The sequence below is a fragment of the Topomyia yanbarensis genome, chromosome 3 (assembly GCF_030247195.1).
Source record: "Topomyia yanbarensis strain Yona2022 chromosome 3, ASM3024719v1, whole genome shotgun sequence".
Classification (NCBI taxonomy): domain Eukaryota; kingdom Metazoa; phylum Arthropoda; class Insecta; order Diptera; family Culicidae; genus Topomyia; species Topomyia yanbarensis.
Window position 1 is genome coordinate 273,699,184 of NC_080672.1, and position 26,304 is coordinate 273,725,487.

The 26,304-nt window shown below is 37.0% G+C and overlaps 1 protein-coding gene across 20 annotated transcripts in view; it reads right to left on the reverse strand.

Annotated features, from left to right (window-relative positions):
- LOC131690255 (poly(rC)-binding protein 3) overlaps positions 1–26,304 on the reverse strand; it is a 788,104-nt gene that overhangs the window by 77,457 nt on the left and 684,343 nt on the right. For 13 of the 20 annotated variants that reach the window (XM_058975867.1, XM_058975870.1, XM_058975859.1 and 10 more), the window contains 2 exons: positions 23,727–24,033; positions 12,511–13,972 (listed from right to left, as the gene is read on the reverse strand). In XM_058975867.1, coding sequence (XP_058831850.1) covers positions 13,561–13,972; positions 23,727–24,033 — 719 coding nt within the window. In that variant the 3' untranslated portion in view covers positions 12,511–13,560. Of the gene's footprint in view, positions 1–12,510; positions 13,973–23,726; positions 24,034–26,304 lie in introns of those variants that run through there. The other 7 variants (XM_058975872.1, XM_058975871.1, XM_058975877.1 and 4 more) reach the window with 3 other exon arrangements.

The following is a 26,304-nucleotide window of genomic DNA, read 5'->3' on the forward strand; positions in this document are numbered from 1 at the left end:
GTACTTTAATGATGTGCATCTAGTGCTGAGGACTTCACGACTGTCCTTCGTGGATGATCTCAAAATATTTCGTATGATTCGCTCAATTGAAGATCGAAGGCGCTCACAATTGGCTCACAAAAACCAGTAACGCTAATACCTGCCATATAAGCACCAACAGTTAATACGTTATTGTCGCCACTCTGCTGGAGCAGTACTGCCAGTGATTTCAGCTTAAGGTGAAAAATGATGTTTTGAAATATCTTTGTTGTATTAAAATATTAAAGGACACTGATAAAACTGATCAATTGAGAATGTCTTCAACTATCTTTTTCATGCAATTACACTATTACAAATATTCTCGGAGAATTGTATTAAGCATCCGAGGGTAAAAATTGAGAAGCATCTAGCACTACCAGAGAAGGGTGTACCACATTAGGCATAAAAACGTTAGGAACAGACGTTAGGCATGAAGACGTGGGGCATAATGGACGTTTCGAATAATATACGTTAGACATACTGGGCGTTGGGCATAACGTACGATTAGCATAATGGACGTTAGGTGTAAACTATCATGTATGAATTTATTTTTTGGCGCTGATTTCCTCGGTTGGTAATTCGTTTGATGTTGTAGAATTATTTTGAAAACTGATCAAATTCGATTAACTTTTTATACTGCTGTATATACTTGTAGAAATTTTTGCTCAAACTGCAGAAGCAGACTGGTATGCAGAATACACCCGATAAATTGCGCTTGTCAAAAATAGATTCAACACTGTTATTCAAAATCAATCTCATTTGTAATAATGTTTGAATGGCGCAGAATATCTTTGATTAGCTGTTGCATACATGCATGGTGCAATTGTCCAAGAAGAAAATATATGCCTCGAAGAATAGCTCATGAAAGAAAGAATGGTGCCTTTTATTATTCATTAAACAAATATTCGAATATTGCAGCTTCTATGTTGATTTTCTCACAAATTATTCATTTCAATGACAATTTTCTTGAAACTATCTAAGATAAAAGTACGGAAACTGTCTGATACAAGGGAGACTTTTTTCGTATAAAGTGACGAGTTACCGAAACAAAAAAGATATCGTCACAAACATAACATCGGTAGCCTAATGCTGTCGACAACACTGCAAGTTGCCATAGGATCCAAAACTTGCTTATTTTGCCTTATTTTTCAATATTTGTGTACAATTGTATTCGTAATGCATTCTACAACCATGTACATACATAATAGGGTGGGACAAAAAATAGATTCCAGCTCCGAACAACTTTTTAGGTACCATTTTGGTCCTGGAACAACTTGCAAATTCTTAGCTCGATCCATGAAACTATATTTTTGCGCCCGCTATTTAAAGTTTGCTTGGGATTTTTATGGGAAAATTAACTTTCACAAAATAATTCCTCCAGGAGTCGCCCATTACTTCCTAAAATAATTCGTTATGTGGCTTTTAAAGGACAGTTTTTTTAACAGAAAAAACAAAGTCTCGAAAAATACGAAACGATCTGACCCTCCAGAAAAAAGTTATTAAGCAGAAACCGATTGATGCTCTGACGATTGATAAAATATTCATTTTTTCTAGCATCACTGCTGTTGGTTGTACAATTATAAGCAATTTTGTTTTAATCTTCTCTTAATGTGTCTAAATCATTTGCCTATACTGTTTGACCATTTCGCAAGAGTTTTGAGGGATAAATTGAGGCTTCTTTTGTACATAATAAGAGAAAGTTAAAAAATTTGTATATAATTCGACCGTCAGAAGCAGTGATGCTATGAAAAGTGAAATTTTCATCAATCTTCAGGGCATCAATCGGTTTTTACTTAATAATTTTTTCCACGAGTATCAGATCGTTTTGCGGCCTTCTAGACTTTGTTTCCTTGACATATTTCCTATAAAAATCAGACATCTATTTATTTTTAGGAGGTAACGGGCGACTCTTGGAAGAATTAATTTAAAAAGATAATTTTCCCATGCGAAATTCCATATAAACTTTAAACCGTGGGCTCAAAAATATAGTTTCACCGATCGAGCTAAAAATTTACAGTTGTTCTGGGAGCTAAATGGGACCCAAAAAGTTACTCGGAGTAAAATTTTATTTTTTTTATATAACCATGTCCCACTCTAATACATAATACTGACACCTCAAGCAATAATTTCTACAATAAAGAAAGTGTTGTGATTACTTTTTTTGTGAATTATGCCTATCGGCCATTATGCCTAACGTACATTATGCCAGTTGTTCATTATGCCTAACGCATATTACGTCAATCGTTCACTATGTCTAACGTATTTGTGCCTAACGTCGCGCACCCGCCAGCAAAGCATCTTTCTTAACCAAAATAGGTTTTTCGTGTTACTTGACCTCAACAATGCCAAGGAAAAATAATGTTGGAACCCTACATGTGCTAGAAATAAGTTGGGCATGAAAGGGTTAATTAGCAACTATGATCTTTAACTGTTTTCATTCGTCTGCTCTTCCAGTTAAGTCGTTTCTGTTCAACTATTCCTACTGTTGTTCATTACATCCAATAATTGGGGATATGATATCAGGAAAAACTATGGCACACAAAGTAAAACCAATTCAATTGTACGTAAGTAACAAAACATATATGGCATTACATTATACCATTTCCCCATTATGAATGTTTTTGTAAACATATGTTAATTTCTCGGGAATACTGGAACTTAATTGGTCTGTTTAAATTGATTTTAGGGCCATATGGTGATAGAAAATTCCCTACACATTTCGGTCTCATCCAAACCGAAACAACAACTAACAAAACATTTAAATTCATCATTCTTCCTAGGTAGGTAAACGAACTTAGTTCGAAGCAAGCTCGACAACAACACGATGAAATCATTTAATTTATTCTACAATACCCCCTGACGACAGCCAGGAAAAATCTTGTCATAATCGTCATTAGATGGTAATTGCAAAACAATAAGCCCCATCCAAAACAACCCGTCACCAGTCCATTCAGACCTGTTCCTGGATTGACACTGGCGCGTGTACGCACCATTCCCCTAAACCAAACTGTCAGGCAGATAGCAAATTGAGTCATTAAACTGTCGTAAAACTCAGCGTTTACACAGTTTTAATTTCCTCCTTCGTCGGGAAATTCGAGCAAACGCGAGGCACACGACGAGAACAGCGAGGGTAAGGGTAGCTACACGGGGAGAAAGTGGCATGGACATAACTTATTTTTTCATCTCCCTCGCTCATTAAAATCTGATTTTACCACACGCACCGAATCCCTCGGCGAGAGAGAGAGAGAGACGGGGTAATCTTCCAATTTAGGTCCATACATTTTCCTGTCCTCGTGTACGGCGGTGATGGAGTAAAAATATCCCCGCGTGTCACGGGGCTTTTCGCTTATATTCCAATTTGTGTGACCCTATTGGTTATTTAATCCCACGAGGTTAGATAATGATTTCATTCACTTTGTAACCGCTACTCGGGGTCCTACGCCTGCACGAGAAGGTTGCTACACTTGACAGTATGAATCTTTGAAAACGACACATGAGTAGGTGGATCACCTGATTTAACCTTTCTTTCCTTTTTTCCTTTCTTCCCTTCTGATTGATCGGTAATTATTTCCGCGTTCGACAAAGTTAGGCGCAATTTTCCGGAGGTTGAGCTTTCAGAAATATTATTTTCTTATTTCCTCTACCGTCGGAGGCTACATGGTTGGCCGCACATGGTGGAATAAACGAGGAAATTTAGTCTTGACGAAAGTGAAAACGTGGCATCGATACTTTTAAAAGGATTCTCCGTCTCCGCCGTGCGTTATTCCCTTCGAGAAGGCAAACAACAGCCCCGATCCCAAGTACACACCTCTTCCCATAATGAAGAGTGAGTACGGTTTCGCCCCCGGGGGAATTCGGGACAGCCGGGCTGTTGTTGTTGTTTTTTTTCCTATCCTGATTCTCAAAATTTCATTACCGACAGTTTTCCGGCATGAGTGAATGTCACTCTATGCCGTGAGGAAAGAGCTAAGGAAGGGGAGGTAGACAGGTAGGTAGCACCGGAATCCGGCCAAAGTGGGCCCCTTAAATTGAATTAGGTGCTTTTTTCCCCGTCGCACACGTGATGTAGTGGAAAACTTTTAAGGTTTGACAGCTTAGCTTGTGGCACCACCACCAGGAGGAGCATAAAAACATGCAGGATAGCAAAATATCAGTTCCGAAGTTTTGTTTGCGAAACGATGGTAAATATAGAATAGCTTTGGGTAAATTTAGATTCGATGGGACGAAGCAATTTCTTGAGAGGCAAGTGCCGTTGAGAACGGTTCGTATAATTAAAACAGTTAATCAACTTAATGGAAGATCTCTTAGAAGAAGATGGTGCAAGGGTGGAAGGTTCTAATAAAAAAAGATTTTCCACGAAAAATACGGGGTTCGTCGTGAAAGTTGGTGTTCTTTGTTTTGAGCTCGTTCAAAGGGTTCTGGCAGCGGCGGCGACTATTGGATCAGAAAGGCACCAGTTTACACGGGAAAATAACTGCGATTAATGCGCTTAGTGGTAAATTAATTATGGCTTTCTTGGGGCGAAAATTTGTCTGGGATAGGGTTGGCTTGAGGGCTATAATTTTGAAATGTTTTGGCCAAATTGGTGATTTGTCGCGATTTTATCGTTATCTTGTTGTGTCACTATTTTAGGTAATTTCCTGTAATAATGCTGCAAATCAAAAGTTTTGATGCGATTTTAAGTTACACTGTTAACCCGAACACTAATAATATATTATGAATGATGTGCAAAATAATGACTTCTGCATAAAGATCAACCATAAAAAACGATAACCATGATGTTCAATTTTACAGCTTTGAAAATGCAAATTATATCAGATATTTAGCGTGCAACGTTCTACTACTGATCAAATATTGCTATTATCTAACACGATGGAAGATACAATTAATCAGTGGTCCGAAATCTCAGATTCAGTTACCTATTTTTGCGATTAGTAGATACCAGCATTCAGTATCAACGCCTCACTCATTTATTCACTTGCAGGGGAAATATAAATTTATTCATAAACCATAGCATTTATGTTATATATGACCAGATTGACAGCAGAACGTAATCTTATTCTACAGCTTAGAGCATAAGCGAACTATTTAATCTATGTCTGACGCATTTTTGCTAATTTATTCTGCTCAGAGTTAGACTAGAACCAAATTTTAGTTTGCAACTGAAGTTGAATTTTAACCGAAAATAACTTAATGAATGCGCTGCATCGAACGAATGAAGCACGAAGCATCCTGTTTGGCAAGCCAATTGTAGCAGCAGATATATAAAGTTCTCTGGTATATTGGATTGAATTTGATACCTGGATATGATTTTATTCTATAAGAAAACTTTTTTGTAGAGCTTCATTACGCAGGTTAGCATAGCATATCGTAGCACTAACACATGCACAAATTGTGCATGGAGTTGCAGAATTGAGCATAACCATTGTTATATTAGATTTCGCCACGATCTGCAATGACGTAGACCTGCTCATTGCAACACACCTGGCCACGTCCTTAACAACGTTTTCATTTTACAATAGTCATCTACTCAAGGAAACCGCTCGGAACCGAAACAGTTTTCATAAATGACGGAGATATTAAATGGCGAAAAAATGTGCCCCGCTTACAAAAATTCACCGTATACAAAAATAAATCGGAAAGCTCTTACTCAGTTCTTCGCTACTACAAGTTTCTTTAACCCTTTATAAGGCAGTGGCAACTATATTGCCACCTTTTCGTTTCGTTCATAACGTTCATAACGCAGAAATATGAAGTGAGAAGTGTTCCAATCTTATGAAATCTACTTGCTAGAAGGCTGGCAACTCTTCTTATTACTTATTCTCTTATTATTGAGATACAGTGAAAAGTGTCAGATTGAAGTTTTTTGAAAAAAAAAAATACGGCGGTTTCCTTTTGGATAATAAAATTAGCTCGATTTAGAAAAAAAAATACTCTAGACCCTATAAGTTGGTGATGCAAATTTGTGAAAATAACTATTTTCAATCCGAAAATTTGGTTTATGAGCGGTAAAAATTACAAAGAAAAAAAATTAAATTAATAGATGATCGTCTGTAATCTGTGGTCTCATTTTTCAACTTATCCTCAGAATCCAGGGGTTATTTACTGTTAATCAGATAATAACCAGTAACATCAATATAACATCCATTAATAGCCCCAAACTCTGGGCATTATGAAGGGTTAAGCACCGAAGGTAGCTTAGTAATTATCCAAAATTCGTTTGTTCCAGAATAACTATTTCGTCTCAGAAAGCGATTGCTTCATCGGATGACGATGTGGACCACAAACTGCCACTTGGTTGGCAGACGCAGTGGTCTCTTGAACAATCACATCATGGATTTTCTTCAGGGTTTTGACACTATCTAATACTGGCCAATTAAATAGGTGCGGGAAGCTTCCGAACAGGTTTCAAACTAGCAGACACTGACCAGGCCGAAATGTATTTTCACTGCGATTACGATTTTTACGAAAAAAAAATTGGGACTATGATTTTATAGACATTTAAAAATGAAACTTGACGCCTTGTGGAGTTTCATTAGGCAGGTTGCACCAAAACTTGATCAGAAGTATGATTAAAAAATACCCTGTTTAACATGCAAACTGTTGCTGTAGATCCAAGAAACATTAATTGCCATTGGCACTATGAAACGGATTTTTTCATATTCAATTGGGAAGAATTATGTAAACTGGTGGTTATCAGTAGAGGGGGATTCCATGAGAAAGTGGCCAGTCATAAAATATGACCATTTTCTATTCGAACAAAACTTTACCCGGCGAATGACCTTTTGGTTAAAGCCTAAAACAATTACAATTAGAATATTTTGACACAAGAACAATTTTTTGAAAAGGCGTAGAAATTTTTTTATGCAGCATTTTCCAAAGAAAATCGATTACCGTATTTTACAACTATGTGAGAAAAAGTTGCAAGTAAAGAAAACTTCAGTACGGAAAAATATACACTGAAAAAAATTTTGGGATATTTTTCACTAAAACATAAATTTATGTTCAAAAATTAAATCACGATAATAAATATTTTTTTATCTTTTGGCAATAAAGTCCGAAAGAGAAAAGAAACATGTTAAGTGCAATTGTGGAATAGAGAAACTATCAGGAAAAAGGTATTTCTAACGATAACTTTAACTATGTTTTCAAACTTCATACAAATTGACAGACGAAACTGTAATTTTATTCTGAAATATATTCTAAATGTCGTTTCAAATCAAAATGCATTTAATAAAAATCTTCCAAAAGGCGATAGTTTTTGAAATATTTGAAATTTTGTTTCAACAAAAACAATTGATTCGTGAAATTATGCGATCATCAAATAGCAACAACTAAATTTTCATCATTTTAAACATAAACAAAAAAATTTCGGTTTATTTAAATCATGTAAAAGCAAGCAATTAGTGTTTTCCTATCAACAATTTTTAACATATTTTTAAAATTCGTACTATTTGCTGTCAAAAGTACTATTCTCTTATTGATTATGCTTCCAAAAGCCATTTAAAATAAAAATGTCCAAAAGAAGAAAAAATTAAAATGCAGTTTTCGAGATATTTTAAATATTGTTCCAACAAATACAATTATTTCGTTTGATTACGACCTTTTCATAAGTTAATTGTGTTTCTCCATCAAGAACAATAAGTTTTCCAAAAGGGTCCTAAAACTTCCTGTAACTTTCTTTTTAAAATCAAGGCGCTATTGGGAACTAGCTATCAAGCTACAAAAAACAATTAAAACATAGGGTCTGATGATAAACTATATAGTTTAATCATATTTTTATTGTTTTCATGTAGTTCTTCAACGTTTTACAATGTCGTCTCGATTTCAAAGGAAAAGTTACATAAAATTTCACGGGCATTTTTATAAACGTTTTATTCTTATTGGAGAAACGCGAATAACTTATAAAAAGGCAGTAATCAAACAAAATTCTTGTTTTTGTTGAAGCAAAATTTAAATAACTCGGAAACTACTACATTTTCGAAACTTTTTGTTATAATCATTTTGATTCCAAATGGGATTTTGAATCATATTCAATAATAAAATAATAGTTTTGATTGCAAATAGTATGAATTTTTAAAATATGTTATAAGTTGCTGTTAGGAGAACTTTCTTATTGTTAGCTTTTTCATGATCCAAACACACTGAATTTATTTTTATGTTTAAAACGATAAACATTTTACTGGTGATAATTCATGACGAGATTTCCCTCTCAGAAGCTTGTTTTGGTCGAATATTTGCAGAAAAATCGATTTAAAATATATGCACAACCTTTTTTTTAGATTTTGAGGCATTTTCGTAAAAAAAACTTGGGGTTCTGACAATTTTACAAAGTTTTGCATTTTCATCGTTCAAAAGGTATTTTCACTTAAGCTATCATTACATTCCCTATCTCTCCGAATGTTGGCTCATATAATGTCAACACCGATTTTGTCAAATTTTTGTTCAAATGTTGAAATTTTAGAGCCAAATTTCGCTCAGCATTAATTTTGTACCAGAGATATATTTATAAAGTTTCTTACAAGAGCATATATTAAAATATTGTCTTCGGCAATAATATAGAGCAAGTCTTTGCCAACAACTTTGCCGAAGACACGAAGTCTAAATCTGTAATATCTTCGACATTATTGCTGGTTGTTCGTGGCCAAATCATTAATATACCTTTTGAAATAACATTTTCACAAGTTCGAGATCTTCAGTTCACTACAACAATGGCTTACCTCGTGTATTTTCAAAAGAATTTGGTATATTTTGAGAAATAAAGTGTTTCAAATGGTGTTTGCTTGTTAACGGGAAAAAGACTGAGATTACGTCAATAGTGTTTTCGGATTACTCATCAAACATAGCATAGATAGATTTTCGTGATTAATCCTCCTATAAGTGAGAGTTTTCAACAAAATATTCTTTTTGGTAAAAGAAATTATCTAACGTCTTTGGAAAAGTTGTGTAGATTGCTTTTTACGAATATCTTTGCTGAATACAAGAAGTCTCTTTTTTAAATGCATTACTATTATCATTCCTACGGGTTTTATATATTCTACAAAGTTATTTCAATCGTCAAAATACACAATTTTTATTAACGCATAATTTTTCTTATTTTGAGTATTTTCAAAAATATTTGACATTTTTTGAAAAGCTTTATTTTTTTAAAATCATCTATAACTCTACTGGAGACACCGAGAGACAAGTGATCTCTATTAAGTTTTATAGTGTTGATGTAACATTTCTAATTGCAATTAGAGCTACCTGCTCGTTTTCGCCCGTTCAAAAGCTATCGCTTTTAAAACTTTTACTACTTTTACCAAGAATTACCCAATAACTTCTAAGTCGAAAGAGATTGACCGATGATCTTCTCTGGAAAGATATGCATCTTAATAAGACGAACAACTTTCTTGAACAAGCTGAAGTTTTATCTACGATATTTAAGGATATTGAAGAAGTTATGTTGAATAAAATCTTTTAAGGGGTCATTCGCTAACAGCGGTCAATAACTTCGAGTGTACTATAAAAAGAGATTTTTGGTCTTCAGTAAAGATGTTCGCAAAAACAAGTTTTTTGACATTTCTGAATACTTTATCTCGTTTTTCATACTTTGAAAAAAAATTGTGGCAAATATCTCACTTCATGGGGGATCAATCACTATAACTATATCGTCAAGGTATTGGATCATCATAAAACATCCCAGAAAACATCATTACTGTACGCTTTACCGTATTCGCGTGAATAATTTTTCACACGTTTTTGGCGAAAAAAAACCACTGTGCAGAGTGGAGAATGCACTAATCTATGCCATGAAGCAGTGATACTGCCAAATTTAGTAGGAAAATAGCTCCAGAAAAATTTGTCTGCAACCAATCCGTCTAGTAATTTATATAATATGAAAAGACAATGCACGTAAGCTACTTAGTGGTGGAATTCGATCAGGTGACAGAAAAATATGACATGCTGAGCATCTCATCATGAAAGCGCTTCAGAATGAAAAAATACATCATATGGCAAGCAATTTGCAACTATGGACGGGAACGTTTAGTTTTCTTAACTTCTGGTATCACAAATCAGTATACTAATGAAATAATATTTTAAGAAAGATTTTGTCATCTATTCTGAAACAGCCGAGGTGACCAATACTTCGGACTAAAATTCAATTGTTGTACTCTGGACGGACGATTGTGAAGCAGCTGCTTCCATGTGTGAACGTCGAGGAGTAATTAAAACAGGCCATTCAGTGGAAAGTGTGGTAGCGTAGAAGATGAAGTACGGTCTACTTAGAATTCGGACACTTTATTCATTCTGCAACAGCTTTAGCAGTCGGACTTAGAATGTTTTGAAAGCGATTGTTTTTTTTTAAAGAACTCGTGTTTCAATGGTGAAAATTTCTTCTTGATAGGTACAATATTAAAAAGCTGTGCTAGATGGAAGACGCGATAAAAGAAAATTTATCCTGCCCAGCCACGTCGAAAACCCAACATGCTCAATCCAATTCGGAATATCGCGAAAAATTTGAAAATTGACGATTCTACCGTGGGAGATGTTAAGCGGTTTTGCGATCGCAATAGTGTGACCCGGAAGTTTAAAAACAAACGTCGTGCTGAAACTTTTGATTGGTCGCTGAACGGGAAGGTCGAGAAACCTAGAACTCTTGGGTTAGGATGTTGCCAAAAATACGGTGCCAGCCGTACTACCGTCTGGAAGATCCGACGGCGGGCAGGTTGCCGTTTGATTCTATGTCTTCAAGCATCCGATCAGTACGATTAAGTAGAATCTTGTGGCCGGAAAACGCGCCCGGAAGATGTACGACCGGATTTTGACGAAGTACAAACGAAGCTCTTCTCATGGAGGATCAAACCTGTACCAGGATTGATTTCAGGCCGGTTCCCTGGCAAAAGTTTTATTTGAGCACAATAATAGGTGATGTCCCCGGTAAATTCACGATTGTTTTCGCTGATAGATGTGTCCAAAAACTGATGATCTTGTCAGGAATTTGCATCTGCCGACTCAAAACCAAGTTTTTCACCACCAACAAAACGATAAATTCCATGCTGTATAAGCAAGAGTGTCTGGAGAAAACTTTGCTATTTTCCATTTAAGCTCACAAAGGTCCAGTGAAGTTCTTACCAGATTTGGTAACTGCGAGCAATTCCGCATAATCCAAAAGTATTGAATTTCAAGAAAACTGCAAAGACGACTCAGGACGTTTTACAGATAGATCGAAATTGGAAAAAAAATATCTCTGAGGTCAAGTCCAGGGTGCGAAGGACGATGAAAGTCCAAAAAAGTCCATTCGCAAGCAGTCGGTCTAATTCAGTATTATTTTCTGAAAGTAGAATAAAACACCTTTATTTAGAATAAATTACCGTCCTCGGTGGCTAGTTAACGCCATAATTAGAGAGCAATATTTGAGCTTGTTGTTCAAATTTTAGTTGTTTTATAACAAAAGCAAAACATTTGTTGGTCCTTTTTAAATTTCGTCATTAAACAACGTAACATTTTAACGATAACATCTAATATTGTTCTCTAATTATAGTGCAAAGTAGCCTCCGTGGCGTAAAGTAGCCCCCGATGCCGATACACTGGTCTAACTTTAATTCAATGCCGAGAAACACCTAATTTAATTAAGAAAACATACAAATGTGTTAATACTAATACTGCAGCGAAAACGCGACTTATATAGTTTACCACAAAGGAGCTGGCGGAGGAGTAAGTTCATTCAAGTTTACATGAGCAATCATCGAGAACAAGCAAAGGAATGAAAAAGCAACGAATTCGTGATCGAAATAACACTTCTATATACTGCCCATAAAAGCATAAGAGTCCCATATGGATTTTGGTCGAAAATGAGTTATCTGTTGGATTGTATTCTGTATCACCACTGAATCACAATACACAAATAAGATTTCCAGGTTTGTTAAGAAAATATCGAAAAAAATGCCAAAACATGGTTGTCCCATCCATAAGGCTCAATGAAAATGTAAATCTTCAACAGCGTTTTTCTGGGCTTGCTGTTTTTCAATATGGGACTCTTATGCTTTTATGGACAGTATAGCCTCACGTTAAAAAGATATCGCGACTTTTATCAAGTAGAATCTTGAATTTTGTCTTTGAAAAGTCTCAAGTTCATCTGAAGACACTGTTATCCATACTCAAACATTTTTCTGCAAAAAATCGTGGAAATAGGCGTCATAGCCGATTCAGGCCCAACTTTTTTCTACCGCATATAGGGTTTCAACATTATGATAGGAGAAAGTTCATTCCCTCATATCCCGAAGTTTTAGCAATGCTTATTTCCTTAGAATAATCTACCACACACACCGTGAATCGATCAAAACATTCCGAAAAAACGCCTTTGAACATCGGAACGCCAAATACAGCGATTACTTAGTTTGAATGTGGAAATTAAAAGGTGCTGATTCGGTGCCGCCAGAATGTACAAGAATGACCAAAACAGACATTCAACCGGAGCTCTGCCAAACAGCCAAAAAATTTAAAAAAATCTATACTTACAAATAAAGCACTTTATTCTTCCTCAATACAACCTCCAAAGCCTTTCCGAGTTGGAATTTCGCACGTGCTGAACTCGCCTGTTCCCTAAGTTTCGCTCTCAAAGTAAACTACACTAATTAATTCTACAGCCTACTGCCAGTGATAAAAGGCAGAAATAAAGCTGATGGAGCCAATACGCTTGATCCAGGTAGTGTATTGTGATGAAGCACAAAAATCACCTACTTGGGGGGATGGTTTGACAAATAGAACCACAATTCAAGTACAAAAACAATTTGTAAACTTCCATCAATCTTCGTTTCTTCTCGCCACAGGCTCAGGACCTTGCGGCGACGTGCATTCGCGGATAATTTTAGCACGATGAGCCGAGGCAGTTAATTATAGCGCCGGTGCCGGCCATCAAACTTACGACGACGCTACACAAAAGGGAGTTTCGGGAGCTGGATGTGTGCTTGTTTCGCATGTCGTTTGGTTGACAGCGCGCATTTCTCGCTAGCCGATTTAGAACTGCATAGAGCCAGATAAACGTAACCGAGTAGCAAAAGGAATTACTAAAAATCATTGCTCTCTTCGTCGACTGCTGCTGATCGTGATCCTATTTTAAATCTTAATTGAATTAAACTCTATAAATAATTTTTTATCTCGTCTGCTTCAGTATTTTTGCCTCGCCTTTCCTGTCCTAATCTCTCCCTCTGGAGATGGATTTTTGCTTGCACGATGCTGTTGATGCCAGTGCGGTGTCACCAACTCTACGGGGTGGAAACGACTCGGAGGGCGGAAGAAGCTCATTCGACGAAAATATATTTAAAAAAAAAATACCGGCAAAACTTTTCTTCCAATCGTCAGAGCTATAATAAATTCATGTTTGACTTTCCCATTTCGCTTCTTCCACCCTCCTCGATTCCTACTGAAAAACCTACTACGCTAAAGTGTCGTCGCAATTAAACTTTTCCTACCAACCTACTCGCTTTCTTACACATGGATGCTTCTACGACCGGAAGTTACTTAAGCTCCACCACCACCACCACCACCGCCAGCGCGGCTTTAGTAGGGATTAAACTTATTACGCTCGCTTTTCTTATTGCTGTCTCCGTTCATGCTGCTGTTGCTGTTCGGGGACCGCATCCGGGTGGTCTTGGGCCGATTGATACCGGTAGTCTGAATAGAACCGAGTCCGGTGCCGGTGCTGCCACTGGACAGATTACCGAGCAGGTCGGTAAGTCCGCCGAGGGCCGACAGGCTGGTCAGGGCATTCAGTGCACCGGGTTTCGAGAGCAACTGAGCCAACGGGATGGCCGATGCGAGCGGATTACCACCGAGACCGGAGGACGACGGGTTGTTGCTGGAGCTACTGTTGTTGCCACTGTTGCTGCTCTGGAGCAGCGGGTTACCGCCGGGACCGGAACCTGCGCTGCCGGTACTGTCATCGCCTAGATTCGCCTTCTGCAGCTCGACGCTGTTGGGAAAGGAGAAAGGAGGAAGTTGTCCGGTTAGGTAGAGAGAAGAAGGATTTGCGGTTCTTAGGGGGGAAACAGGCCAGGCTTTACGAATCGTGGCAGGGGGAGTACTGGGTGGACATGGCATGGTGCGGGGTGTGTGCGTGTGTTTTGATGGTGATGTGTATGAGTTGTGGCGCGCGTGTTTTTTTTTTTAAACAGTACACACTAGGAGTGGTGCGACATTTCAGAGACTGGAGGAATGTGGCGGTAATGCGATTAGGAAGTTAGTCACAGTTTAGTCAGCGTAGTCGTCTGGGTCTGGAGAGAATCACACTGTCGGTAGATTAAGTTTAACTAAAGCTTTAATCTTCGATGGTGTAGGCATAAATTAAAATAGAGACTATGCAAAAATAAATAAAATGTTAAAGGCGATACGCACTGGGTTTGAGATTAAAAATCATTAGAATTCAGGACACATTGCTTAATATTCATAAACTCGTCTTTTTCATTTATGTTAACCCATTCATGCCCATGTTGTTTGTGGACAACAACGTTTTTAAACAGCTATAACTTTTGATTGAGGCGAGATTTACTCACAAAATCAAGTAAGGCTCATTAATGTGATTATTGCCTTTAATTTGAGTATTAACAGTTACAAGGATCAGCTCTAGAACTGTAGTTATTGCAATTAGTCTGATTGGATTCCGATGGAGCAGTGCTGCCAGAGACAGTTTACGTTGACGACAGAAAATGATTTTTTCATATATCTTCGTTATGGTGCAATATTATTGAAATCTGATAAAACTTATCAATTTAGACTGTCGTTGGCTACGTTTTCTACGTAATTGAACTATTGTAATTATTTTAGGAGAATTGTATTGAGCATTAGAAGGTAAAAATTGACCAGCTTCTAGCACTGCCATGGAAGCACCTATCTTTATGAAAATAGGCTTTTCGTGTTTCTTGGCCCCACCGTTTTCAAGAAAAAATAGTTTTGAAACCCTACATGCACTAGAAAAAAGTTGGGCATGAAAGGGTTAAGCAATCGTTTCCACGCTTTTTCGCTATTGCATCGATTAAAAATGTTAAACGATTCACATATGCTCTACAACTGCAAAGATATACTTTTTTGATTAGAGGGTTTACCGTGTAGCCATGATGTCGAATCAAAGGACTTATACCTAATTAAAAATTCAAATCGTTACTAATCAAGCATTTGGTTGTAATTACCACCAGGGTCGAGAATCGTAGATTTTTTTCATATTCGTGATACTGGAATTAGTCATTTAAAATCGTTTCTTTTAGGCAATCATATCAAAAGCATTAAATTAACTAAATGTATTGGGGATAAGAGAAAGACTTTCATAGCTCTACGAAGAAGTTTTAGAACATAAAACGGCGTCTTCGGAAACAAATTGTAATTAATATTTATGGTAGCATTTATGGAGAATTACCTCTTCATACAAATTTCGGAAACTTAGTGTCTTTAGCAAAGTTGTTGAAAATTTAACTACAAACAACTTTGTTAAAGGCATGGAAGCTCTATGTATGAAGCATATCGAAATGTCAACGAAGTTTTCTTAAATTAAGTTTTATTTAATACAATTCGTTTTAGACACTCAAATTATGGATAAAAATGTGTACACTAAGATTTTTTTTACACGGGGTATGTAAAACAACACCGTGTTAATCCCAAAAACCGTGCAAAAAACCTTAGACTTAGAAGACGGTTCTTGAATATGCCTTTCGACACAAACTACAATATCAGTGTTTTGGGAACAGGATGGACGAAGAGACGCCAAATAGCGATGCCTGACACCATTTTCAAAAACAAAATGGCGACCTCCGATTTAGTGGAATTCTTTAAAACCCAATTAATATGCGTACCTTTGAAACGGGCTTGACAAGTAGACGCCAAATACCAATGCCTGACACAATTTTTAAAACCAAACTGGCGACTTCCGGTTTAAGCTTGAGCTTGTGCATTCACCCCTAGCTGCTACTCCGTTATCGATCTGGACTAGCTGCAGTTGCACAGGGATCAGTAAATAATTTTGCTTGGGAGTAGCGAAACATCTTTCAATATGCAACTTCTGGTAATCCTAAAGTGTTTATTGATCAATACCGATACCAATGAACGTAGATCGCGGATGAAAAGGGAAGGAATGTTATTACTGCGCACTTCATAAGTAACACGGGAGGAGGATATTTGTTAGTAACTAGATATCGACCCATCAACTCATGGACGGTTGTACGAGACCACAGATTTTTTCATCTCATAAAAATCTCAACGACCTCGACTGGGATTGAACCCAGACCAACTGAGATAGGTGGCGGTCACACTTACCACGCAACCATCGGTGCCGTCAAAAAAAATGGCGATTCGATTTGGTGGAATTATTTGAAATAAGATTGATATTGATCTATTTTTGGAATTTTTGGAACGGGCTTAACGAGTAGACGCCAAATATTGATATCTAAGGCCATTTGGAAAACCAAGATGGCAATTTCCGGATCAGTGGAATTCTCCTTAAGTCCATCAATATGGATATATTGCAACTGGTTGAACTAGTAGACGTTAAATATCCATGTTTGACTCCATTTTGGAACACAAAATGGCTTCTTCCGATTTAGTGAAAATCTCTAAACCCTAGTCAAGATGAATAACTTAAAGCGGGCTTGATAATTCCTTGAAAGAGATCAAAGTCTGAGTCCATTTTGCAATGCGAAATGACAACAATCGAGTAAAAAGCTGACAAAATCGGGGGCACACAAAATCGGGTGTTGATAAAATCGTGTTTTCACTGTATTATTAATGTTAAAAAGATTTCCGCTAAACCAGAAGTTTCCATCCTACATAATAAAACGACTTCCGGGATTGACATCCGGCTTCAATTCATCACCACTATTTCAAAATTTCCCGCAATGTTGTGGATACAAAGAATTTTACTAAACCAGAAATCACAAATTCAGTTTTGAAGATACTTCATACTTCAATATTTGGCGTCTACTCGTCAACCCTACTCAGAAAATATCCATTCATATGGATCGGGGTGTAAAGACCTGCGCTGAACGGGAAGTTGCTATATTGGTTTGGAAATGACTTCACACATCGATCAACTCGTCAAGCCCGTTCCAAAAATACCCATGTTGGGGTTTGAAGAACCCGTTAAACCGAAAGTTGCCAACTTGATTTTCAAAATGGTCTCAGGCATCGATATTTTGCGTCTACTCGTCAAGCCAATTTCAAAAATTTCTGTTATTAATGGGTTTTTGAAAATCCCACTAAAACGGAAGCGACATCTCGGTTTTAAAAATGGCCTCTAACAACGATATTTATCGTCCACTTGCCAATCCCGTTCCAAAAATACCCATATTGACTGGGATTTAAAGAATTCAGCTAAATTGGAAGACGCCATCTTGATTTTCAAAATGGTGTCAGACATCGACTTTTCATCTATTCGTCAAGCCCGTTCCATGAACACCCATATTAATTGGATTTTAGAGAATTCTGCTAAACTGGAAGTCGCCATTTAAATTTTCAAAATGGTCTCCGACATCAATATTTGGCGTCTACTTATCAATCCCATTTCATGGTGAGTGGGTCTGGTGACCACTAAACTGAAAGTCGTTATCTTGGTTCTCAAAATGGCCTTAAACATGAATATTTTGCGTCTACTTGTCAAGTTCCCTCCAAAAATACCGATATTTATTGAGTTTAAGAGAATTGTGATAAACTGGAGGTCGACATCTTGGTTTGCAAAATGGCCTCTGACATAGATATTTGCGTTTACTCATTATCTCTGTACCGAAAACACACATATTGTTAAATTACATGTCAAAAGGAATCTTCAAGTTCCGTCTTTTTGGTGAAAAAAAGATCGTCTATAACTTTTTTTTTTTTTAAATTGGAGATGCAAAGTGTGTTAATTTCCATTCCAATAACGCAACATTTGAACAATATTTTCTTGAATTTCACTGCAAAATATTGAAAAATATGCAATTGGCAGTGAATCTTCAGGAGGCTCCTCGAAAAAATGCGGTGTGTGTGTACAATCCATTTCCCACTGTCCGGCAGTGCTGTTATGGAAGAAATTTGCTTGCATCTACGTGATGATATATTTGTTTTCATCGATAGATGTACACAAGTTTAGCCCTGAAAATGAAAGGCGATAGCTCTACTGTACATCCAACGACCTATTCAAGAATGCCTGTTCCTACACGTACATCCTGAGGCCGCCTTCATATACAATAAGCCCCGCGCGAATACATCCACGTATCAATTGGATATTTGCAATATATTCGCACTTCCAGAATGAAAAATGTATTTGATTTTGGCACATATTTGCAAAAAGGAAAATATTTATGAAGGTAGAAAAACATTGAAAAATAACATGAAACGATCTCACCAACTCTGAATAAATAGATTAATGAGATTTCTGTGAAGAATTCTATACTATCCCTGAAATTGTTGCATCAATGTTTAGTATGCTATATTTTGATTCACGTTTGATCAGTCGTTTGATTGAAACACATAGTGTGTTTTAGTTTTAAGGGATTTGCGTCAAGCCGGCGCTAATCTATTCCGACAATGTGTTAGTGTCGGTTTCTGATGAGGCGAAGCCGAAACGCAACATAGTATGAATGTTTAGTATATTTATTTTTATAATAACACGTTAACAGAATTTTTAGCAAAAATCGGAATTTTGGCTTTAAAATGCAACCAAAAATTTAAAAATCGAGCAAAACAGAAAAGATCTTGAAGCTACCTGGGAAATAATGTGAAGAAGAACAGTGCAAAACTTCAAAAAGATTGGATCAGTAGATTTTGAGTTATGATATACACCGCACAACAAGTTTTTAACGAGGTGTCAAATTTTCAGTATTTTGCCATGAAAATATTAGGAAATATTGTTCAGTTGTGGCATTATTATATAGAAGTTGAATTAATATACTAACACTCTCACATTATGATTCATCACCTGCTGATGATTTCAAAAGGGTTTTATCATACAGTGGTAGAAATGGGCTTTCACATATAATCGGCAGTGATGCTAATGCGCACCACTTAATTTAGGGTAGCTCAGGTATCAATTTGAGCGGCACCGTATTTATGGAATACTTAAGTAACACACAGCTGCATATAGTCTTAATGCAGGAAATCCCCCAACATTCGCACGATCCGGCAGAGCAGAAGTGTTAGGTGTTACTTTCTGCTCTAACAGTATTACGAATGAGTTGGCAAACTGGCTCGTACCCAAGGAGCTCGAACCGTCGCTATCTGTTCATAAGTTCTACTGTGTAATAATTAAATTTTGAATAAGTGGTAGCACAAAATTGAATTTAATTGTATGGACTTTACTAGAATGTATACTCTCACTCTTTTAGATCAACTCTTTTTGATCGAAAATTGAGTCACTTCAATTCACTACATCAGGTGTGAATATTGATAGAAGCGAGAGGGGTAAAATTTTGATCGAGATCAAATAAAAAAGTACAATCTCGAACAATGCTTCGGCTCATTGTATTGAGCCTTCGCGTCCCAATACTTATCGAGTGCAAGCAAGGTAGGAGAAATGTCACCTTTCGATTCCGCTGAAGGACGATCTGTTAAAAAATCTTCACGGGTGTCTCTTTTCAATACCTCCGAACTCTTTCATCCCCAGGTTCAGTGGGTTTGGCTTAACGTATGGTATTGTTTGGTTCTCTCCAGACAATGGATAAAACTGTACCTGGCTGAAACAGAAATTGGGAGGGCAGTGAATTTCCGTTTTATTCTCGCACCATATAGCCTGCACCAGAATAAGGTATTCCTTCACATTTCGTTCGAATGTTTGAAAAGTTTTGATGAGGTTAAATTTCCATAATCCTTGTTCGCGGGCAGTTCGATTGGAAGTTCTGAGAACCAAGTTAAGTACAACGAAAATACAGTAGTATTTTTGCAGTATCGACGACCTTCTTTGGTATTTCTGGTGAAAACGGGTTATAAACTGAACTATGGCTTCCAACAAGTTACGGCAAAAGTTTATAAACCGAAATCGGTTTAAGCCGAATTTGAATGACAATATCTCTTCCGGGGTGTTGGTGTTCTGTTACCTCAATGTCCCCTCGGGTTTGTTAATATATCTGCTCATCGAGAAGTATCTTTTAATCCCTTGGGAATGAAGAATACTTGCGAATTGTCTATATTCTCTGTGTAGTTAATAGCCTTAACCCTAACCTAACCACTTCCCCAATTCTTCCCATCAGTGAAATTATGAAAAGATAAATCCTGGCAAGTCTCAAATCTCCGATCAACATGGGGAACGTGCAATTTAAGCCAGTCGCTACTGATTCCTGAATTCTACGTTCGTAATCCTTAGAAAACATGAGCGATGTATAAACTCTACAGGATGAAAGCTAAACGCAATTATCAAAAACATGAGTATTGTTTCAGGTTCGGTTTCCGTTATATAACAATGTATTTGTTTCAGCATTCATAGCAAGCTGTTCACAGGTTTGGGAACATCGTTGGTAACACTAGCCATGACATATTTCCGAACACGAATTGCATACTTCAATGAGTTTCGTTTCATCTTTCAAAGTAGTAGCTGCGTAAAAATAAGTTTTCCTACTTTGCGTTCTGATGCGGTTTTATTGAATTAAGAATAATCCGCACAAAGCAATGAAAAGTGACTTCGATTGTCGTAAAATCAATTAATCTGGAATTTTCAGAAGTTGTATATAACCTCAAAAGCTGTTAAGGTATTCAAAATTAAACCCTCTTTACTAATCCTATTGCCAACAAACCAAAGAAAAGAGTTCTCATGCATCGTTCTTTGAGGAAATCGTCACTCTTCTCGAAATAATTTTTCGCACAACTCTTCGTTTAATCACGGCCCAATCTCATTATTTTAAGTCGAATGAAAATTCCAGAACTTTTTCGATTCACTTCGAACTAAAGCTAGCTCTCGTTTTATTAGGTACCGTTATAGTTCTCAGAATACCAATCAATTGGCTTTCCGACCAGACCATAGATAGCTCCATACTAGCTATTATGATCAAACACTATGTAAAATTCAAGTTAATCTCAATGATTGCATTTGCCATGATAGCAATTTGGTCTCCCCGAAGCAAAGCAAAACAGTTTTAGGACTACATTTCGTTTCTGAACTTTGCTTTCTAGAACCACAGAAGTCGAATCTCAGCCTACAGGATAAGAGGAACTTGAACCTGCAAACTGTTCATTTGAGTCCAGCACCTTACCTTCTGTACTCCTAAATCAGAAACTATATCCATTTTCCACAATTTTAGCATGATTATTCGATTCCATCCCGATCGCACGCAAAATCTCGACCACCATCTGCTTCGGTTGCGATTAGCATTATTTATATGACCCTTTACTCCCACATAGCATTCAACATGCACTGTTTGCGATTGTTTTACTGCTTTTTATCGCTTGAATCGAGAGTGAAATTATTGATAATATAAATGGCAAATTAATCACCTGTTAAACCCTCGGTCGATGAATTGGGGTGGAAAACGCACACAATGCCAAAGTAATGTTTGCTGCTTTTTTTTCTTTACGTTCCAATGAATGTGTTAAGTATTCCATGAATTTCAAATAGGCTACCGAGGCAACAATTTCCGTTTAATGATTTACGTCAGGGCCATGAATTAAATGCAAATAAATATTTTACTGCAAGGAAGACCCATACAGAGATAATTTTACGTGTATTGTGATTAATAATTTTCTAAAGTAATAATCATTTTATCCAGATTTATCATAACCATGATTTCTTATGTGCGATTAAGACCTAACCTCAAATACCGCGAGTTAGCCGTCTAGCGAATAAACAAATAACATTTCGTTAAATAATTTACAAACTAAACAAAAATCTGAGTCTGCTGTTCTATAATCACCATCATTTTCCTTCTTAGCAAAAAACTGACGCCTAAAGGATTTGTTTTTTTCTGTATTTCTACTTTCTCAGACACTTTTAATTGCCATATCTTGGAATTTGTCGCCACACTTTGTAATGCAATTGCAGTCAGTACCCGACTATTACTTGCGGCAGGTGATTGCAAGCCGACAGAATCCAATAACAACATAGAGATAAAGTAATTGGAAGTAATCAACAATGTCAAAGTGCTTTCAAACAATCAGCTCGGTAAGATGCAGTGTGATAATGAAGAAGGGAATGGACTATGTCGTCTTCAGGAAAAAAGTTATTTTCAAGAGAGAATGGCTGATGGAGCACGGTGATTAGGCTATTGAGGCGGTGTAATAGTTTCGATAATTGACTGTTGATGGTCGAAGTGACCATTAGAAATACAGAGTTAGTGTCTTCGCCCATGTTCCTTTATAAACGAATTCCTTACTACTTATTCGGAAGTGACATTCTTCTATTTATATCCGGAAGTCTCGCATATGGCCCACTGAACGAGCCGCCACCGGTGTGCTAAGACGATTTCACTAGATTGCACTCAATATGATGTTCTAAAAACAATTCAGTTTTTATCCTAAATAACGGTCATCAGACTTACAAATGTAAATAATTTCAAACTTTGAACCTGCGATAGTGTGGACAACTAAAATGCTTGATTAGTAACGCCTTTGATGTTATGACCGTGAACAGCAGCCACGTGACCTTGCTTTTCAGCACGATTATTGTAATTATGATATCGTGGTATTCCGGAAAATACGAAAGGATTTCTTTCCGTGCTGCAGCTAATTTTTGTCACATCATAAAATGCTATACAATGATGAACAAACCGCAATGTTCCCAAACATTGCCGAAACCAGCTGCCAGTATGATCCTCGAAACGGTGCGTCGTGTTCGTGATTGTCTAGTCAAGCGTCATTCGGTGTCATCAGTGACGGAAAGGAAAATATTTCAAAGGTACGGGAAGTCTACCCCGCAATCAACAAGGCAGTCACGACTCCGATTGAGTATATGAAGAAGACTCAGTTTCGATACCGTTTATGTGGAAAAAAATTGAAAAGGAAGTAAGCGGGTTTCGCCAAGTGGGTTGGAATACACACGCGCCCGCTGTCACACGATTTTTCGTCTATCTGAAATCTGGTGAGCGTGCTTAGAAAGGCACCGAAGAGGAAAAGTCTGCGAGCGAAAAGGACTTATTTGAGTGGAAAGGCTTAGGGAAATAAATTTACCAGAAAAATCCTGTTGGAGATATTTGCGCGGGCATAGGGATTCATAAATACTGCCATAACGGTCGACGATGAATGAGTTTATGTGGTGATATGTGTACGAGTTCAAGCTGTATATTGCAGCTTTTGATGTCAGGATACGCGGGGATGTATTTCCCCTTTTTCAAAGTTTAATGACGCAGGCAAGGATGCAGAAAGAGTGAGTGATGAGCGGAGGGATATCGATGAATTATGCAAGGAAAAAGAGGCACGATGGTTGCATTTCGGAACTCAATGACGCGATGGGTCAGTTTTTCTGGAGTATGGGGAAGTAAGGTGAGTTGGGTAAGTGCTGTTGGTTTACAGTTATGGAAAACACAGGATTTAAGACGAACGAAAAATGCTGCCTTCCCATTAAACATTGGTAAAACATTCGTTTGCGATAAGAACCTTTCAACCAGCGACAGACAGAGAAAGTTCAACAGCATACTGTTGTACATAAAAGTAGTAGTAAAACTAACACTAGTATTAGTTGATCTAGTACGCGTACCCGCAGAAGAGATAGTCCCCACCTTAGTTCACACAATGCACACTGGTAAAAGGTAAAGAGTGTCCTGTTCGAGTCAAAGATTGGAACTTACCTCATGTTGATCAGATATTGCGCCAGGGCCACCGAATCCGGATTGCCGGTAATGGTGATGGTCCGGTCGGTGTTGCCGCTGTCACGTTCCTCACAGTTAGAGATGCGGATCATTGCACCGGATATCTGGCGAATTTCGGCAATCTTGGTACCGCCCTTGCCGATGATGCATCCGATCAGATCGTTTGGCACTGTCATCTCGTGGGATTGGGACTGAACCTGGGTCACACTGCGGTTGTTGTTGGTCCGCAGCTGGGATCCGGCCAGGGCTGCGAGAGCTATAGGCGATGCGACAGATGGAGGGGAAACTATTTATAGTGATGGTGAGAGTTCATTAGCGCCATTGTGAGTGGTGGTTAATTGATGGTGGACTGGTGAATTTCGAGGGCAGATCAAAGGAATTGAAGTTGGTTAAATTTGGTGTCAGATGTGAAACGTTACCAGTGTCGTCGCTTAGCCGAGGATATACCTGTGTGTTAGGTGTGGAGGCATCCTGAGGACGGTCGATGACACCAGTGGAAATAAGTATGGTTTTAAATTAGTTTTTACTTTAAAGCATCGACACCAAATTTTATTATATCGCTTCTATTCCTTTTGATAATAATGCAGATAACTAGTTGCCATAAATGCTCAGTGGTTGTCTGTATTATCTGCTGATTTTATACGTTTATAAAATATACTCAATACGGTGCAAAAAACAATGCAAATTTGAATATATTTTTTAACATTTATTTCTTCACATAACGACCTGTTAATCATCGAAATCGATTGGAAAATGCCATTTATTCCCAAATTATGATCTTTCTGGCATGAACTTTTCAAAAAATCGATTTTTTTTACCCTATTACATTCAAAAGAAAGTATAAATATAGAATCATACAGTGCACGACAATGCCACACTGACCTCTTAAGAATAATGCGAGCATGTTTTCAATTTGGAAATATAGAGTGACTCGGGTATAAATGCAGAGTTCATTGTTCTCTTTTACTAGGACGAAGATGCTTCTTCATATACATGTTGAACAATTTACATATTTTTCGTGCAAAAAATGTCAAGGTCATATGGCCATTTTAATCCTGGTGTCCCAGAAGCGCATGGCATATTAATAAAAGGACATAACATAGCGTACCATTGGAAAAGTCTATCCATCTTTCCAGAATCATAAAATCGAAAATCTTGAACTGCAGTTAGGAAATGAGAACGAAGCTAATTTATTAGTGACGAAAGCCTCAAAAATAGTTTTTTGCTATAAATCATGGTTTTGAAACAATTCAAAAATTTTGAAACTTTTTTGAGTTGCATTTGCATCGTATAAGAAGTATTTCGCGTAAACCTTGACATGAAAATTTATTCGAACAGGATTTAAAAAATAGGTCGGAAATTAGATGCGTCCTTGATGATGGAGGAGAAGTATTAAGCACATCAGTAGTAGAAGAAACTACTACTATTGAGATATGTTGAAACTGAACGTTGGTTTTGGTAAATTCAATCAGGAATAAGCAACTGACTTTGATATTGCGCAGCGCTGGTTTTTTATTGGCCTAAAACATGCTTTAGGGTCTTAAAAATGAAATGTTAAAATTTGGAAGCCGAATATAATATATAAATCTTCAAATTTTCAATTCTGCCTGCCTGCCGCTTCTTATATATACCCTGAGTGAATAGAAAACTTTAACCGCGTTTCTCTCGAAACCAATTTTTTGAGCTGGATGGAAATGTAATTCGAACAAATGATTTTTGTCGTTCTGAAATTTTCGCAGTATATTCCAAATTACTTTCTCCAGCGACGTACGTAGGATTTTATTTTTGCATCGCGATTTTTTGACATTGAAAATGTCTTACTCCACTATCTGGGGCTAGGTGTGATTCTAAAATCTAAAATATGTCCAATATAACGAAACTATGCAAGCTTTACACGCTTATAACTCCGCTATTACTGAATGGATTTCAATCATTTATGCACCAACCGATTCAGAAACGCCTAACTTAAATATTGGTAATAATGTAATATCTCTGCAATAAAAGCAGTTTTTTGAAAATCGATAAAATTGAAAAGTTCACAAAAAAGGGAAATTGCCATTCGTGAGGCAGATTTCTCAGGCAGAGCCGTCAATAGGAAGCACCTACGCGATTCAATCGAACACGAAAAATTATAAATAAATGTGCCGCGTGCCTAATTGAATCAAATTTGAACAACATCTCTAAAGAGTAAACTAGAAACAAATAATAATAATCGAAATAGTATAAACTGTACAAAAGCAACTCAAATATGAAAAGAAGAATTCTATATCATTTAAATAGTTTGTAATATGTATTATACTACGAAATATTAAATAAAGTAACTGTCTGAACTGAACTGACCTATTTGAATCAGTAGTTGCTCTTTTGCCAAACAAGTAGCATCGTTTTTTTAGTTTCATTATATAAAACAAAATAATATTGAAATGTGTAACCCCCTAGTTTTAAGAAATGTAAAAATGTAAAACAATGAAAAAATGGCACCTTTAAGCTAACGCATACGTGCCTTATCAAATAAACAAATTGAAAAAAAGTAGCATCGTGGCTATAGCATCTCGTT